The sequence below is a fragment of the Electrophorus electricus genome, chromosome 19 (genome assembly GCF_013358815.1).
Source record: "Electrophorus electricus isolate fEleEle1 chromosome 19, fEleEle1.pri, whole genome shotgun sequence".
Lineage (NCBI taxonomy): Eukaryota > Metazoa > Chordata > Actinopteri > Gymnotiformes > Gymnotidae > Electrophorus > Electrophorus electricus.
This window is the reverse complement of record NC_049553.1, coordinates 5,895,888-5,909,420: the sequence shown is the minus strand read 5'-3', so window position 1 is coordinate 5,909,420 and position 13,533 is coordinate 5,895,888. Positions and strand designations below refer to the sequence as shown.

At 40.1% G+C, this 13,533-nt stretch overlaps 1 protein-coding gene across 1 annotated transcript; it reads right to left on the bottom strand.

Annotated features, from left to right (window-relative positions):
- Window positions 1-5,044: 5,044 nt before the first annotated feature.
- ache (acetylcholinesterase) lies at window positions 5,045-12,380 on the bottom strand. The gene is given in 6 exon segments (XM_027015620.2): window positions 5,045-5,088; window positions 5,091-5,165; window positions 6,511-6,689; window positions 6,854-7,046; window positions 7,213-8,691; window positions 12,127-12,380. Coding segments are annotated over 5 exon segments (1,899 nt in total). The 5' UTR covers window positions 8,621-8,691; window positions 12,127-12,380.
- Window positions 12,381-13,533: the final 1,153 nt, after the last annotated feature.

The window sequence follows — 13,533 nt, the reverse complement described above, 5'->3', positions numbered from 1 at the left end:
GTGCAGCATCTGTCGCGTTCCGTGATTGGTTCGATCTAGTCAGGTCCTCAACCCATTCAAAGTGGCGTTAAAAAAGCGCAGCAAAAATGATTTTTTTTCCTGTGATTTATCGTTAAAAGAAAACGCCTCGATATTTTGGAAACATTTTGGTACAATTCTACCATTGTCATGGGATTTGGAGGCTTACTCAAAGTACATACGTATTAAATATATTCAACGAATGTAAACATGTTAAAAATAATGAAATCAATTAAATGCTTTATTGGGGATGATGACCTAGGACGTTACGCAAATGTGAAACTAAAAGAAACATTTGCGCTCGCATATCAGGGATATCGACACAGTGCAGATAGTCTAAAAGTGCCATACGAGCTCTGAGCACAAGATGACCTCTTGAGGGCGAAAAACCGCACTACACATTTAAAAAGTAAGCTTAAAACAGCCGCCAGAAACTGCAAAGTTATTGACGTTTTACGTGTTGGGTGTATCTGAAGTTATACAATTCCTGGGCTTTTAGATTATTAAGAATTTCGTTCTGCTGGTTCTGAAGAATAACAGCAGAGTCTGGTACTCATTCACTTGGTTAAGAGGTTGTACATGTATCTGAATTCCATGTCCTAAAGCTTTGCTGTTTGCTTTTAGCGCAGTTCCTCTTAACAATTATACCATAGTGCTTACACTTTTGAGCTGGTCCATGATTACTGGCCAGTGTAATTGTGCTTCTCCCTAATTTTTTCTCTACCCCCAGAGGGATAGCTTTAGTTTATTGATAGCTATTAGAATGTAAAAGACAACATAGCTTAGAACAGCATGGAAAATGGTACCATTTGTATTGTCTTATATGCCTTAAGCTTTCTCTCACATTAGCTAATCACATCAGGAAATGCAGATTCCATATAATTTATTTTTAGTGGTATTTCTTAGTCTCACCATATCGCTTTCAGCAGCTTTAAATCTTGCCATGTTAGATTTATAATACTGTGTGGTTGTGCCACTGTTAGATTCGAATATAACATAGTGTAGTTATGCCGCATTAGATTATAACAGTGTAATTATGCCATGTTACATCAATATACAGTGTTATGCTTTTAGTGTCTTTAGCTTGTTTTCATTCTGCTCTGTCTGTAGCATCTTAATGAATAGTGCTATCCTTTGCTTTCAGAAGATTTCTGAATATATCACTATTTTGATTTAAACTATCACTTAACCCCCTTACTTCATGTAATAGCACAAGATGGGGCAATACATTTGGCATAAATACAAGGGAGGTTTATATGCACATATCACTTGTACTGATGATCATTTTATGTAAGATAAAAAAAACTTTACTAAATAAAACTCTACACCAGCTGCATCTGGTGCAGGCATCAAACTCACACTCCAGATGGACATATTGCCCAGATAGATAGTGACTGCAATGGACTATGGAAGATGCTGATTGTGTTTCAAAGAAAATAATTTTTTATTGTTTTGATTTAAGATTGCAGTCTTTAAATAAAGTGGATTATACTGCTTTCTAATTTGGCACATTGTGTGTGCAAACAGTCAGGGTCACTTGATTCCATTCCTCAGTGAAACTACACAGAATCCAGGTGTGACTGATTAGCAAATGGATCCACCTTATGTAGAAATGGGTATAGCAGTCACTTCTTAAATTGCTTGAGTGCATCAGCAGAATTTGCAGTCACACGGTCAATTAAAGCCCATCTAGGGTCTGTGGTTCTTAGTGTGGATTCAAGCTTTTATCTTAAACCACAACATGCCCATTGCCACTGCAACTAATTAATGCCAGGAACATAAGATTGGATCTAGAGCAGTGCTTTGTTGATTAGATTGGTCTAGCCATCTCAGTAACACAGCTGTACAGCACATGTTCACCAATACACCATGCCTGTGACTGTGGGAACATGGCCATCAGCTTTTAACTCATCTGTTGAAGTAAACCAGATGCATCAGAAAATAGCCCTGTCAAATTTCATCAGGTTCCCGAGTAAGGTTGATGTGGAGCTAGGTCCTCATATTTACACGGTGTTCTTTCAACATCAGTTTTGCTGAAACTCAGATTCATATTCAGACTTTTGATTAGTTTGGTTTGATCTTGTAGGCAAATATGACACAGGCACACATCTATTTCAGTCAGTGTGTTTAATGAGGTTTTGTTGGAGGATTTCAGATACAGTGCCCTGAGGGGGCTGGGACATACCATGCAGAGTAGTAGCACAGTGCTGTCTCTACGCTGTGCATTGGCATAAGTTTGTTACAGCAGCCAGTATTGGGACCATAATGAATAACAACAATGAAAGCACAAAAAAAACCCCAACAGCCTGTCAATATACCTGCCAATTTTTTGCAGGGAAAGAATCAATATAAATCATGCTAGGCAAAGTGTTCACACTGGTTACTGTTTCTGAAAGAAAAGTCTGCAGTCATGGCTGCAGTCCATAAATGTTTAAACCCATTTCAAAGTACGGTCAGTGAAATAAATCATATCAAATAAATCATCTATATTGCTTTGTTATATATGTATTGATTTAGTGATTTACATTCAGTGATAATACCAATTGCCATCCTCCTCAGTATAATATTCACGACTGTTTCCAATCAGGTTGTTGTCATTAAATAAACACTGATGCATTTAATTATTAAATATATCCCATTGCAAGTATATCCTCTTATTGCTAACATCAATCTCAGGGCTATTAATAATGCTTAAAATGCTATAAATGTCTTATAATATACATCAGCACTGGCATATTGTTACAATGGATAACAGTCAAATATTTTGAGTACAGAATACAGTGGGGGAGGAGACTTGGGCATGCACAGGAGTTTCCATTGGACAAAGGAGATAAGGACAACCTTTCATTGAATAAGTTGCAAGTGCAGCTGTCACTCAGACCCACAGACAAAACACATGTACACAGCCATACTGTAGACACATGCAGTACTATCACTTGTCTGTTCTACTCAAATATTTATACCTCAATAATTTAAGACAGTACTTTTATTATTCATTTTCTTTTTAAATAACATCTTTTAAAGCTTAAATACCCTACTCGAGACAAATAGGGAGATTACATGTCTGATGACCAACCATATTACTTGCTGGAGGACCCACTGTCCAATTACAACACTGATCAATGTCCCTTCCACAGTGTTAACCAAAGGAGAAATAAATAATACTGAGCTAATGTGCAGGTAAATCAGTGATGTGACTCTCAGAAAGATGCGGTCACATGTACATTTATAAACAGGGAGAGAGAGTGACAAGAAAGAACAACAATGCATAAAGAAAAATTATACATTCAAATCATGAGCAAATAATATCTGACCAAAAAGCAGTCCCAAATGTAATAAATACCGTACACGAGAATAAAAAAAAATTATCTAATATAAAACTAAAAACACTCTACATAATTCTTTTCATTTTGATACTTGGTGCAAGCATGCAACAAAAGTACTAAAGGAAAAAAATACATGCTAAGATATTAGAATTAATATAGACAAACGTCTTGTACAAGTGGCTCTTGCAAATTTTGTCTTCTATTTTTTGAACTCTCCCTTCTGAACACACTCTACTTTCCTTCATCAAGTGAGTGATGGTGGGTCTGGAGTTAAGATGGCTGACACAGCAGGCTGTCACTTCAAACAAGCACTAACTAAATTACACTTCTTCCATTACCATAATGAAATTCTTTCCCCACTGAGAGGGGGAGCCAGCAGGGAAAAAGGCTATTGACTCTTTGGCACACAGATATCACATAGTATTCACCAGAGCTCTCTATTTAGGACGTGCACGGACACATGCACGCAGACACACACACAACCACACAGTGCCTAGGCAAATAGAATGATAGAGGTGACATTCACGAGTGGTGTGCTACATATAGACAAGACATGCAGGTGATCACTGACCCATTTTGGCGCTAAATAGAGTGTGCATTTATGCAGGCGTGCGTACACACACACACACACACACACAACACATTCACTCATGCACACATTCACTCATGCACACACTCACGCATGCACGCTTTACTTGAGCACACTCACAAACGCAAATAGAATAGGACCATGCTGTAAGCACCAAGGTGCATGCAATCAGTGTAGTGATCAAAGTGAAAAAAAACCCCAAAACATTTTTACATATCAGCAAAACAATCTGAAATCACTTACACCCATACACCACACAAACACATTCCTGCACAACACAACAAAAACTCACTGATGCAGTACATAGTCAGCACAGCACACAGACCACGGACTGAAATGGCTCATGTTCCTATATGTGATATCAATTTATTTGGACCCACAGAAAAACAGCAGACAACTGCACACAAAAGATCACTGTGGCACACATCCAGGTTAAAAGAAAGGAGAAAGACACAGACAAATGCACAAATGGTCAAGCAGCCATTGTAAATTAAGCAGATTGACAGATCAAGAAAGGAAAAACCCTTAAGCGAAAAAAGACAAATGTGAGATCCTGAGGACTAGACTGAATGAGGGTTTCATAGCGTCAGTTATACTGACGGACACAGTTATCAGAGGTAATAACGCACTTTTCTCTCCTGCTTCCTCCATGATGACCATAAAGCTCAATAATCTCTCACTGCAGTTAACATGTCCCACTTTTTATATACCTGCCTACAGCAAACCAGACAATAAATGACACAAAGTTAAGCACTAGGCATATGTTTCACAGGCAATGCGATAAGATATTCAACAGTGCATGTAAGTGTAATATACACAAATCCAATCTTAGCCCTGCTCCAAGTCACTCAAATAGTGGGCAAAATGTACTATAGTCCAGAGAACTTTTGACCTTCTGTCAATAGGCTCTGGAGACTATGGAGTAGTATGGTCATCCCCTTGGTCATCACTTTTCTCCATTTTTATCTTCTTGCAAACACTCTCTCAAAGAGAATGTGAACTCACTCACTCACTCACTCACTCACTCACTCGCTCTCTCTCTCGCTCGCTCTCTCTCTCTCTCGCCTCTCTCCTCCCCCCCTCTCTCCCTCCCTCCCCTCCCTCCCTCCCTCTAGAGGTTTGTGCACCGCTCCTGCTTGCTGTAGTGGTCAAACGGCTCTTCCAGTGCATCATGTAGGAACTCCATCGTGGAACTCTGCCCTTCCACTGCCGCTCTGCATCGTCAATGTTCTCTGGGTTAACAGAAAGAAAAATCACATGGGAAACCACAGTGTCATTTTACTGTATCTCATTCTCAGCAGCATTCTAGGACTGCAAACCAAAAAGAAAGAAACAAAATGTTAAAATGAAAAAAAAAAAGTTAATAAAAATGTATGCGAATTAAATTAGCTCGAAGATGACGGTCGCTGAAGCTCTAACTTTACCTTTTAAAATTATATCTTTGATAATACTTCAAACTGGTGACACTATAGACTTTATATGCATAACGCATCCTGCAGGGTTGTTTTGATATAGTGGTGATTTGAACTAGGCCTTTAAAAGAAAACTCAGATTTTTTTTTACAGAAAAGAGGCACAAATGAGACAGAGGGGAAAAGTAAAAAACAAAAGAAAAGAACCAGAAAGAAAAGGGAGTAGGGAACAGAAACTCTGAAACAGAAAATGTGTCTGCAGAGTGCTTTGAAATGTAAACACAGAGTCTAAGTCGTACATTAAATAAATTATTTAGCAGCACACCACTGCCCTCAAAGCCCATCCTTCGAAAAAGACCTTTTTGCGGCATCCACAGTTTATTAGCTCAGGTCAAAGTAGCAAAACTATCTCATTCCCTAGAAAACAGGGTATGGGTTCAGTTGTTTCATGTTCTGGTTCATGTTCAGTACAAGAACACCAGTTGGAAAAGTGTGTTTGGATTCAAGATGCACATCTAATAACAAGGCATTTCCTCAAGGGGTGAAAATGCCTAGGGGCTTATTCACTGTATGGTTAGCACCGTGTGTTCCCCAAGCCGTTTGCTTTTTTATGCAGACATTCTAAAACACCTGTGTATTTAATAAAATATCTTCCACATAGATAGCATTAATATATCACTTACCTTAGTTCATTTCAACCTAAAATCAAACTTGTTTACATGAAATAGAGAGATGAATATGATAAAATCACAAGGTAGAATGTAAGAATAGGCAAAGGACTCAGCTCAGGTTTTTTATGGTATAAAACCATATTCATTTTGCTTATTCTCCCTTCAGTAAACAGCAGTAAATATTAGTGAGGCATCTCTGGAACACTCCCACACACCTCTTTTCTCTGTCTATTGCTTAACATTCTAAAATTTCAAAGCTGTTTCCATGTCCAAATTCATCAGTGTTATTTCATCTTTGTATCTTAATCAAAATATACAAGACAATATAGTATTATACGTTGCTGAGTCAGTTTCATAATGGCAGACATTGTGACAGTTGTCTCTAGTGACAAACTTGGAAATGGTGCATTTTCCAAAATAATGCTGAAATGGTACGGCATGATATATAAACTGCAACATCAGTAACATTAATGAATTCAATAACTATTCTATTACCAGTAACGTTGAGTAGGCGAGGCAGAAATCTGTTCCAAAGGGCACAGAACTGTGACTTCAGGCCCTTGTACACCTTCAAAGAGTCTGTGTTCAGTCCCACATGCTTCTGCTCTGTAGAAGTGAAGACTGGCCACCGCCGTCGGCTATCTATGGAGCCATCAACATTAATATTGGGGTTTCTGGGCATGGAAAGAAAACAGCAAAGATTAAGAAGGTGGTGTTTTCATGGCATTATTATACAAGCAGAAGCGAAAGAGAAAATACATTCAGTTCCTCGCATCCACACTTCAAGAGAATACATTTTGAGAAACACACACTCATATAGTTCATTTGTGTCTCTCACCCTGTGCGAGCGAAGTTAGCCCAGTATTTCATCATGCGTCGGCTGAGCTTCTCCTCCTCTAGTGTGTAATTGAGCCTTTTTTCCAAAGGCAGGCCAAACACAAACTCAATCTCATAGCCATGAATCACGCCCATCCACTCAGGCCAGACCAGATTAGAGGCTCGATGGTCAAACATGTAGAGGTATACAGAAACTGTGAACACACGTCAAATGAAAGGATAAAACTTTATTCCATGTTTTAGCAATTTTCAGTTAAAAATATTCAAGGAGGAAAATAATTTAAATTCAGTAAGACATGAACGAAGACTATTATACTGCAAATCAGTGTGACATTGCAGTGCTCTTCCCAATTAGTGTACCTTGTGAATTGCCACTGTTGCTTGCTGATCCTGAGTTGCCCCAGCCTAGATTCCCTTGACTTGCTGTTCCTGTCTGGCCTTGTAGAATGCTGTACTGCGCATACATTTTTGCAAAATGTTGCAGAGGGCAGACAACATTGTGGTCTCCCACAATGTCATCCATTGCTTCTCGGTTCTTAATGGGGTTATCCTCATCCATCCAGTCTGTGTACTGAAGGATTACTGCTTCCAATCCAATCTCATTGGCATGGGGAACACTCATCTTTACACCTTGCAAGAAGTCCTCCCTTGTGATCAGGCTTTCATTGTCCTTGCTAAAACCTGGTGCACCATAAATCAAGAAATATGACCCTTCATTCTGGTTTACACCCAGAAGGATCTGAGTATCCTTGAAGTTGCCTGAATTAAGCATGGCTTCAGGAGTGTCAGGGAACACTACACCATCAATGACAGGGACAAAGGAAAAGCGAAACAGGCCGCTGAATGGGAGCACCAGCCACTCTTGGTCGATAAGATCCTGTGGTTGCTTGCTCCTCAGGCAGTCAATCAGATCAGTGTCATTACCGTCAGGGCAGCCCACCAGTCGGCCCAGCTTAATGGCCCTCCTACGGGCCTCATCAAAGCTGACTGTAGCCCAAGGGCCATTTGGCACGCCACTCTGCAAGATGGCACGGGTGAATTTTGGGCGACTATCTGGTGACAGTAGGTGCATGCCCACAGAGGCTGCACCTGCACTCTCCCCAAAAATAGTCACCTGCTTGGGGTTGCCTCCAAAGAAATGAATGTTATCCTGCACCCACTGGAGTGCCAATCTCTGGTCCAGCAAACCCACATTTCCAGGAGCTTCAGCAGAGCCATTAAGGGCAAGGAACCCAAAAGCACTCACACGATAGTTCATAGATACTACCACCACCTTCTCTGAATGAGCAAGGTAGCGGCCATCATACACATCCAGTGAGGAGGAGCCACTGTAAAAGCCACCGCCATAAATCCAGACCATCACAGTGAGGTTGTGCGGCCGAGGGGTAGCAGGAACCCAGACATTTAAATACAGGCAATCCTCACTCATCATCCTATTTGGGTTCCACATTTCAGTGCCAGAAAAGCCAGGGTATGAAGTGTCTACATATTGGTAGCAAGCACTAGGGTAATCCCTGGCATCAAACACGTCATTCCATGGCTTTTTGGGCTCAGGTGGCTTAAAACGCATTTTTCCCAGGGGAGGTTCTGCAAATGGAATACCCAGGAAAGCAATCACATGACTTCGGTCTGGGACGGGTAAGCGAGTACCCTGGACTTGACCTAACCTGGTCATTATTGTGAGCTCAGGGTCAGTCTGGGCAATGGAAAGATGGATAAAAAACATGATGAAGATCACAGGGAAGAGGAGGGCATCTAAAATCTTCATGGTGTTTTCTGTTTGTTGGTTAGTTGGCTATGGTGCTTGGAGTTTTTTGTAGGCTCAGATCAGAATATAATCTGTGGAGAGAAAATTATCACCAAATCAGAGCCATATAGCAACACAAAACTACAGTAACAGTGCAAAAAATACACCATGACTTAAAATATCAAAAGTTTGAAGTGGATTAACAATCTATAGGATAGAGAAAATCAAAGACATAGTGAAAAAATATTCAAAACCAAAGTCTTTCAGCAAGATTGATAACATCAAAGACAGACTGACCCAATGGCTTACATCATACACAAATATTGAATTCTTTTTCCCCAGTCACAAAAAGCTTATGATTTAGACTCATCAGTTACTTTCCTCAACATTATAAGGGCAGCAGCCAACATCCAAAATGCTTGTATTTGATAGGTAACATCGGGCTCATCTGCCAAAGTCTTAACACCCTCACATACCTGTGAGGTGGTTGTTTATGTTTTACATGTTGTGTGGTTGTCATGATGACCGGATTAGTTCTGGAGGCATGGTTATGGAGAGGGTGCATGATTTCCCTGCAGCTGTGTATGTGGAAAGGGGGCTATTTCTGTTCCTCCACCCCCACTGCATATGTGGTGTTCTACATTAGTATAGGACTTACTTGTACATAAATCAAATGGTTGCATGGGGAAATCTGTGTCATCTGCAAAAATCATAAGTTAGATCTTAAATATTTTGGAAAACATTTATACATTTCCAAAAAAAAATGTGACATGAGTATAGATCTAAAGTCTAAAGACTCTGCACCACATTTACCTTATACCGCAGTGCCATTGTTATAGTTTTTTTTTTTTTTTTAAACTCTATTCTTACAAATGTTATTATACTCTTAATTCATAACACATCTTAGTTATTGTGGCAGGTGACAATTTGCTCTCCTGAAAGCGTTGCCTTTTTTTTTTTTTTTTTTTTTTTTGGAAAAAACCACTTCCTGGACCGATTTGAATTAGACAGGACATTACACCAAAGGGATTGTGGTGGAGCCCATGGGCCTGAGATGCAGGGTATCTGTCAGTGTGTCTCAATGGGGTTATTAATATCGAAAAGAACAGCTGCGTGCCGGAAACATGGGCAAGGGAGGGCACAAGCATGGGGTCTAGACACGGGAGAGGCTGGCTGGCCTCAAATTAGACCCTGGAATCTGTGCATGAAGTTCACAGGGGGATTCACTTTCATCTTGGGATTACATGTCGTCATGCCCACTGTCATATCCTTACCCAGTCCCTACTTTCACCCCCCCCATCTTCCCATTTCTTTCCAAAATACAGTCTTGTGTTGTGGCTTCACTTTCTGGCTCTCAGTGAAAAATATTTTGACCGAGCTCTGTGCCCAATTACATACTGTAAACTATTTGTGTTAATAAACATAGTCTAACACCAGGTTCATATTCTACTGGAAAATACTATACTCAGAAAGATCAGAATCAGTTCAGCAATTAAATACCTAATTTACATGCAGTAATTTAGAAATTAAAGTTGCAAGAGGCTCCTGTTAGCCAGCAAGAAAGCAAAACCCAGGCATGCTACTTTTTCTATCTGCATTGTCAGGTTAGGTTCTTTTTCATTCTTGCACAGTGCATTTTCACTGTCAAGGGAACATAACCCATTTTCCCCTGAAGAAGCAGCACTTATCTTGAGACAATCTTTTAGTACAATGTTATTCCATCGCTGCTGGTTTCAGGTACAAGAGTGATTTATAGTGTGCACAGTTGCCATGGGAATTAAGAGCCCACACTGTCTGCTGCATCCTCTTTACAGTATCTACACACTCAGAATGTTATCTGTGTCTACCTCACTCTTTCTCTTGATACTCCCATTTGACTGTGACATTTATGCCTCGTTTGGCATTATTTTATCACCCTAAAATATGAGTACATATCTAAGATGTTTTTCTTCTAGAACATTTCAGTATTAGCGGATAATTATTTCAAGCACAAACCAGTCCTGACCATGAATTTACAGACGTGTAATTTGTCTCCAGAAAGCACTCTTAGATTTGAGCATTTCCAGTTCACGACGTGTGCTAAATTAACTGCAACAGGCTATCATGGGATCACAATTTCCCTAAATTCGGTTGGCCACCCTGGTGACTGAGGGCCTATTGACAGTTTGACGATCGGCACAGAAGTCGCTCAGTTTTACAAGAACACGAGCCCAGTCGGTCATTAGACCAGCAGTACAAGGAAACGCTATTATTATAATCATGACTGCAATAACTAAAGTGTTGGGTCATTACTTTGATTGAGCTGTTTGACTTAACACATACTGTACAGAATATCGATATGTAGCCTAAGCGTTCTTGTCTAAAGCAACTGGATTCCTAATCTAATTATTTTTGAAAATAAAATAGACATTTTAAATTAACTATATGAGCTTGTAGTCGTGGTTGTGTTGCATAACGTCTGAGTAGCGACTCTCTCAAAGAAACGGGGATTAATCCTGAAAAGAAACTACGGGTGAACGAATGTATAGCCTACTATGAATGTAAGAATTCATGTTAATGTTTCAACCGGAAAGTTGGGAACATTATCAAAGAATTGGCTCACAATCCACGGTTCAGCGGGTTTTAAGAAAGCCCTGCAGCGTGTGTAGTTCTAATTAAGCAATTCAGGACCAAATGGGTTGGAAAAGATGCGAAACAGGTGCTGGAGGTAAACAAAGCTTAATTTAGGGAGGTAGGGACTGTGTGCGCCTGCGTCGTTGTATATTTGGCCCCTCTTTTTCCGCACATTTACTTACATCCATCCCATCGCACCACATAATGAAATCACTGATCGCATGTACATCCATCACTTGATCTGTGCTTTATTTTCACAGTCGTTTTCTTTTCTCCAAGAACGACACACTAGCATACCAGTTATTTAAAGACGAACGTCGGCGTTTCGTCTGAATGGACTCAGCTATCCATGCCTCGTTTCATGGTGAGCTTTAATTATAAGCGACACATCATAACGGACAACTTAGCCTGAAGAAATCCATGTACTCGCAAATGTCAAATTATCCATATAAATCTAGTGAATAACAACAACCACTACTACAATAATAATGATAAAATCATCTATATTGTAACGCATTCAACAACTAAAATTAGGCTCTCTAAAATTGTAGTCTAATAATAAATCTAATAATAATAACCTTTAGCAATTATGTCCAAGGAAAAAAATCAGTATGTCACTGTTTTCAAAACACGCCTATATCGTAACCAACCATGCATCGCTGGAAAATCCATAAATGCCTGCATTAGTAGCAGATGTGGTTAAACACCAACTAACATGCGACAGCGCGTTAAGACGCACTACACACAGCAAATTCAGAATACACGCTCGCTTCTCTAGTGTTTATACTGTTGTCATTTTCGTGTTGCTGGCCGTGTTTACTTTTGATTACAAGGGCTGGCAAAGCACAAAACTTGTGTGACTGTAAACCTTGACCAAAGGGCTAAAGTGATTGAATTAAACTGTAGCAGCCTACCTGAAGACTTCCGTTGGTGAACCGGCTTGGATGTAGTTCCTCCCTCTGGGCTCTTCTCACTTCTCCCTGTCCGGGAACGAAGAAATCCGGAATTATAGCCGTGCTGAAGAGGGTAATGCAGAGAAGGGCAACAGGACAAGGGTAGCGCAGGGGAGTGAATTACTGTCTCGTCTGACAGATTTTAACGCTGATCTCGCCCCTCTCGCAGTGACGGATATAGCTTGTGAGCCGTATTGCACTACTGTGTCGATAGGGGGACACTGCTTATAATAAGTATCTTACAGTAGAAAAAAAGAAGGCTACACAACTCTCGCGAGACGAACCACCCTACTGTTCTCATCCACACACTGCATGGGGAAAACTATCCTGCAGGGTGTGTGAGGTGCTGCTGCTCTGCTTTCTGAATTTCATTGAAAATGTTTCATCTTTACGGGCGCCAAAAAGAATATTGTACTGTATGGAGAACACGCATCTTCATTTATTCCTTTGCTTGATAATGCAGATCTTGAAACGGGAACATAAGGCTAATATGGACATAAGGCTAATATTTCACTCATTTCGCAGCAAAACAGAAAGCTACACAACGTTTTACAGCCGTATGATGTTTACCAAATATTCGTACATATTTTAACCTGCTCTTGTGTTGTTTTTGTGGAACCACACGGCAGGGACTACTATCTACAAGGCCCCTTTCAGTGGGTCTACTATAAATAAAATGACCATTAACATGGTAAGAAAGGGAACAAAAAGTACATGAGTTAGAAACGGAGACCAAGAAAGACATCCTTGCTAAAGAGGAAAAGGGGGGAAGGAAGCTGACACCAGTGGGTTTGTCCCACTGCTAATAAACGTTTCCAGTGGTGCCAAGGCATTTCATCAACTCCCTTTTAGTTACATCAGCTTAATAAAGCATCCCACTTCAAAAGCAGCAGCGCAGAGCATGCAAATGCAATACACCATCATGCTCTGCTGTCCCAAGCACGCTTAAATGACACAACCTGGTTTATTACATGAGTTGCATTCATGCCTTGATGGCTGTGCATGCTGCTTGTGGTAGTTGAGTGAAAATGTCAGAGTTACAGATTCTTACACTATAACTGCCAAAATGCAAGTCAGCTTGGATGCACCCAAATACCTCTGCAGTGAAAATACAGATGCCATTGATTATATGTCTCTGCATTTTCTGACTTATGGTGCCACTCTCCATACCCAGAATTAATTCTTCATCATTTGATCACAATAATTAATTACTCATTCTGCTGGAAAAGATGCATGATGCTGAGGGAGAGAGAGACTTCTCATATCATAGTGTGCTGAAAGAGTTACGTGCAAATAGTTTATGCAAATGCCATAAAATGTGAATGCATCACGTTGGACCAGTTTTCCCTAAACCTTAACTAAAAAGGA